This window comes from Mus caroli, chromosome 19 (assembly GCF_900094665.2).
Source record: "Mus caroli chromosome 19, CAROLI_EIJ_v1.1, whole genome shotgun sequence".
Lineage (NCBI taxonomy): Eukaryota > Metazoa > Chordata > Mammalia > Rodentia > Muridae > Mus > Mus caroli.
Genome location: NC_034588.1, coordinates 53,360,377 through 53,366,224, shown reverse-complemented (window position 1 = coordinate 53,366,224; position 5,848 = coordinate 53,360,377). Strand labels below are relative to the sequence as shown.

General features: G+C 48.9%; 1 protein-coding gene across 2 annotated transcripts in view; it reads right to left on the bottom strand.

Moving 5' to 3' along the window:
- The window catches only part of Vwa2 (von Willebrand factor A domain containing 2), a 39,704-nt gene that overhangs the window by 20,892 nt on the left and 12,964 nt on the right, over nucleotides 1-5,848 (bottom strand). For both annotated transcript variants that reach the window (XM_021152258.2, XM_029472652.1), the window contains exon 4: nucleotides 4,586-4,719. In XM_021152258.2, coding sequence (XP_021007917.1) covers nucleotides 4,586-4,719 — 134 coding nt within the window. The remainder of the gene's footprint in view (nucleotides 1-4,585; nucleotides 4,720-5,848) is intronic.

Below are 5,848 nucleotides of genomic sequence, written 5' to 3'. Positions count from 1 at the left end.
GGGGGGCGGGGAGGGATCCAGTGACCAATCAGAGCCGGCGGGGGAGAGGGATCCAGTGACCAATCAGAGCAGGCGGGGGGAGGGATCTGGTAATCAGAGTAGGCAAGGGAGGGGGTCATGGCGGATGGGGAATGTGTGGGCACAGATTTTCTTCTCTGTCCTCCTTTTTATTGACCCATGTAAAGAAGTGCTTGGTCAGACTGGTGGGAGGAATTCTCTAGAGACCAGCAGCTGGGTCCACTTCCTGGGTTAACCAGGAAGAACCCAGCTTCAAAATACAAGCGCACAGCAAACGGCTCCAGTCAGTGGCGAAGGCCTTTCATCTAATTGGTGGTTTGGAAGTAAAATCGCTCACTGCCTTTTATCTGCAGTTTACTATCCACAGAAGCAAACCCGCCCAGGTATCTCTCCACACCCCAGTCATCGGGCTGTTAAAGCAGGAAATGAGTGTTGGTAAAATTTAGAGGAAGACTTCAAACACTTCATCCCGCCTCCACAACAGGCCGCCCACAAACAACTTAAAGCTACTTGGAACCGTCTTCCTGGAAACGGAAGGGATCAAAATAAGTGCTGGATCAAATACAGCAGACAGAAAAGGCAGAGAGCCCGAAGCCACCCGGCAAAGCCTCTCTGCAGAGAACCAGTGGTTAGCTAGTAAAGATGCTGGCTCACCCAAGTAAACATCACTTTTCCTGTTTCTCGAGGTGTGCGTGCGTGTGCGTGTGTATGTGTGTGCATAATTGTGCGTGCAAAAGCATGAAGAGGCCAGAGGTGTTGTTTCTCTGTTGGTGGTGTTTTTCTGGGTTTTGAAACAGGGTGTCCTATTGGGACCTGGGGCTCACTGGTCAGGCTAGAGTGGCTGGCCATGGGCCCCCAGGGGTCTGTCTGTTTCTACCTCATCAATACTGGGATTGCAAATGTGTAGTAGCACCATGTACAGCTTTTTTATGTAAGTTTGGGGGACAGAACTCAAATCCTCCTGCTAATGGCGCAAGCAGGTCTATCTGTTTTAGCACCTGAACGTCCCCTAGCCCCCTGCTAGTCTTGCTGAGAAGTCGTCTTTCTTAGGTTAAACCCAAATTGACCCCCCCCCCAGCATCCAAGTCTTGCTCTCTTAAGATGGAGCCTGTCTGCACTCTTTCACACGAATGGGTCCCTCACATAGAGAAGCTTTCATGCTTCTCACTGCTCTGGCTCTCTGTTACAGGCCCTGCCCTAGAATTTCATACAGTTTTTACACTGAAATAGGTTTGAACCTGAAATATATGTTACGAGTGCACAGTCCCCCCGCCTGCAGTACTCCTTTGAAGGTTGCAGAGCCTTTACAATGTGGGTATGGCTGGTAGAAGCAGGTCACAGAGGCAGGCCTCTGAACAACCCACCAAGCCCTAGCTTCAGCCTGCTTTCTCTCCTTCCTGGTCTGTACCATGCAAATAGCTACACTGTTCCAGGTTCTCACGGCCACAGATGCAGCCACATTGTAGCCAGGGTTCCCCTACCAGGATGGGCTAAAATCTCCCTGGAACTGCAAGACACAGAAATCACTCTTCCCTTTTGGTCACAATGGCACAAAAAGAATCAACATGCACAGACACTCGAGTCCCCTGAGCTGTCTTGATTGGCTCCTGACAGCATCAGACAAGAGGTTTGTTGGCTTGTTTGTCTTGCTGTGTTCCACCCCATTCCGTGTCTTGCAACCCCTTCACTACCACAGACTGCCACATTGTGTGGAGAGACTCTCTTGTGCACTGTGTAAAAGCATTCACCTGTCAATAAAAAAGCCCTGGCCAATGAAGTGAGGCAGGAAATAGGAGGTGGGAGTTCCTGGAGGGAAAGGGGGATTCTGGAAAATAGTCAGGTTCAGGAGATTCGCCAGGACAGAGAGGAAGACGGTTGCATAAACCTGAGGAGCGGTAACGAACCAGTAGAAAATAGACTAGAATAAAATAGATTATTGAGGTATGAGTTAGTTGTGGAACAGAGCCAAAGTTATTGGCCTAAGCATTTATTAATAAACAACTAGTCTCAGAGTAGTTATTTCTGGGAACAAAGTCATCAGGAGGAAAGTCCAGAGTTACAATTCTGCTGGCTGTCACTTGCTGCGTGACAACTGAGTATGCTGTCACTTGCTGCGTGACAACTGAGTATGGTGCTTTGTGTCATTCTATCACCCTAGGCCAGAGGCGGCCACTGGGAGAGCCAGACGGGCTAGCAGGGCAAGCCCTGTGCTAAGAGTCAAGAGCCCCAGTTCTCCAGCTTACCCCTGTCTGAGATTGCTCCGCGACCTCAGCCATCACTTTACTCCCTTCTGCAGAACATGGGATTCAGAATGTACATCCAGGACTAGTGGCCTGGCTCAGGGGGCAAGGTGCCTGCTGCAGAGAGCCTGGTGGCCTGAGGGACCACAAAGTGAAAGGAGCAAACTGTGTCCCAGTAGCTGTCCTCTGCCCACACGCGCATACACACATATATATAGTAAAGGTAAGAGGGAAAAGCTAAAGAATGCACACATCACAATTCTCGTCTTTCCCAACTTGCCGACCTCAGGGGTTCCAGGACACTCATTCAGAATATACAAGGCTAACACCAATGGTGTTTAATCCTTACGCCACGTCCTCCAGGAAGAGGGTATACATGACTATATATATACATATATATATATACACATATATATATATATGTATATATATATATACATGGGTATACATGACTATATATATAGTCATGTATATATATATGATATATATGTGATATATATATATATATATATCACTATGCATATGTATATTTGTACCACAAGTGATGGGAGGGGGTTTATTTTTAAAGTAGGCCTTGTCTGGAGGAAGGTGGAGACCCAGCAGGTCTCTGTTCTGGCCCCTTTAGGCTAATACTGTGCTGACACCACACTCAGAACCTCAGGGCTGCTCCTGAAAGGACTGAATGAATGACCTCTCTAGCGAGTCAGAGACCGGGCCTGGCTGCCTGCACTCCAGGGCAATGTGCTCACACTTGCAAGTGACAGCCGTTCTCCAGACACCCTGGCCCCCATAACAAGCCTTGCTCGTTCCTAAATCCTCCAGCTTTTACAGGATTAAGTCAGGAATGTTGCCTTGGAGAGCCTCTTCCTTTCTCAGCCTGCGACTGGTCTCTAATTAAAATGATTATGGCTTCTTCGTTTTATTTCATTTTGGGGTGGGTCTGCATGGTTAAAAAAAAATCCAGAAAGTATATATGCGAGTGTGTGAGTGTGTGTGTGGTGTGTGTGGTGTGTGTGTGGTGAGTGTGTGAGTGTGTGTGTGGTGAGTGTGTGTGTGGTGAATGTGTTGTGTGTGTATGTTTTGTGTGAGTGTTTGTGAGTGTGTATGAGTGTGCATGTATGTGTATACATATACTTTCTGGATTTGAACCCTACCTGATCACTCATAACTAAGGATGAATGGGAACACTAGCTGAGTATTACCTGTCTCTACCAACGAGCTTCCAGATTGCCTGAAATCTCTTCCGGTGACAAGAAACACTGTCAGCAGCAACTGGTGGGCGGGAGTATTTAGGAGCAGACTGTCAGAGTGTAGGATTCAGCTGTCACATGTCGGATGAGTTGGAGGACCTCATGAAGTGGAAGCGTCGGACATGCCTATGTTTCTGGTGCATGCGAGCACTTATTGCTTTTAAGAAAGAAAATGCCATGGAGGGTGTCACCAAGTCTCCAGCGTTTATGTTCGGCAGGAGAGTGAAACTGCTACAGGGCTGGAAGTCGACTGCTGGGTGAGGGGAGGCGAGGGCCTGTGTGGTTCTCTTTCTAAGGATGTATTCACACCCATTGTGCTGTGGGTTGTTCAACATTGTCCCCTTCAGAAACAAGAGCCCAACTCTGCTATCTGTGACACTTGAAGCCAGAAAGGACAAGAAATGAAGGTGCTCTCTGTATTCACTCTGAAAAGAGTAGACCTTTAAAGTGGCCGGAGAGGATAGCGCTATTTCCCACTAATACTCTGGTCTGCTCAGTGTGCATTCTGTTGTCCAAGGAGCCAGGGATAAAATTCTAATTGAGAGGAAGAGCCCCATTGCTTAAATCCACCTCAACAACAGACCACCCATAGAGCATCCATAAAGTCTGAACTAAGCTGCTTTACACCCAATCTCTCTGTATGTTGGAAACCAGACTCATGCCCGTCCCTCTACAGCCCTGAGCCTCGTCTTCTCCAGTATATGATTGGGAAGGGGTCATTATGTGGCTTATGTCTGCCCTCCTAGGTGCCCTCCTAGGAGTTCTGACACTCCACAGGAGAGAGGTGTACACTCTCCCAAGCTCTACACCCACCTGTGGGGAACTAGCTGGAAAGACAATGCAGAACTACTTGGCTGTGTGGGAAGCCGCACTGAGGAGAACAGGGGGCACACTGAGGAGGATGGGGGGACACACTTAGCTGCCTTGGTCGATCCCTGACACCCTAGCATCAGTCCTACCATGTTGCAATTTTTCCCTTAGTCCTCTGCATCCCACAGACAATCCATTCCTACCTCGGCCCAAAGATGAGATTCTGTCACTCCAAACAAAGGACACCAGAGGAGACATTGCACTCACCCTGCCAGGGCTGATGTCCAGGGCATCACAGGCAGCGATGGCGAAGCGCTTGGACCTCTCGAAGCTCCCCTTCCCAATGCTGTGAGAGCCATCTAACAGAAACAGGATGTCGACCGCGGCTGAGCACCACATCACTGGAGACAGGGGCATATGGACACAATTAAACTAGGTTCTTTCGTGTTACAAAGACTACGAGCTGGGGCCTGCTTGTGAGCTCTTCAGCCATATTACATGAGTCCTATGAAGAGGGTCTTCTGGGTTGGTCATGGTCCCAGCCTTTGAGGGTCACTATCTCAGTTGGGTACCCTGACGCACGGTGAGGCTGAGCAAGAGTTCACATAGCAGCCGGGGCCATACCTTTCTTCTATTTCAGCACCACCTGAGGTGGATCTGAGACAGTTCTTTCTATTGTAACACCATGACCAAAATCAACATGAGGAGGAAAGGGTTTATGTGGCTTACACTTCCATACCACAGTTTATCATTGAAGGCAGGAGCTCAAGCAGGGCAGGAACCTGGAGGCAGGAGCTGATACAGAGGCCATGCGGGAGGGGGTGCTGCTTACCGGCTTGCTCCTGATAGTTTGCTCAGCCTGCTTTTTTGGGGGAGTGGGGTGGGTTTCGAGACAGGGTTTCTCTGTCTAGTCCTGGCTGTCCTGGAACTCACTTTGTAGACAAGGCTGGCCTCGAACTCAGAAATCCGCCTGCCTCTGCCTCCCGAGTACTGGGATTAAAGGCATGCGCCATCACGCCCAGCTCAGCCTGCTTTCTTATACAACACAGGACCACCATCCCAGAGACAGTACATCCACAATGGGCTGAGTCCTCCAAAATCACTAACTAGGAAAATATCCTACAGGCTTGCCTGTAGCCAGATCTTCCAGAGGTATTTTCTCAGGTGAGGCGCCTCCTTTCCCTGTATGACTATGGCTTGTGTCAAGCTGGCACAAAACCAGCACAAGATGTATCTGACACACCCATCCACTTATTCCTTTTAGCTCCCCAAGGATTTTATTTCTTTGAATGTGTTCTTGAGACTTCCTATACCATACGATTCACCACTCAAGGTACATAACTAACATTTTTAGTGCACGCACTGACAGAATCCACCACCACCACCCTGGATGGTAGGACATTTTCCACCACCTCATGGAGAAAGTCTGTCATCTAGCTCACAACTCTAACCCTAAAGAAGGGTGTGTGTGTGTGGTGTGTGTGTGTGTGGTATGTGTGGTGTGTGTGTGTGGTGTGTGTGTGTGTGTGT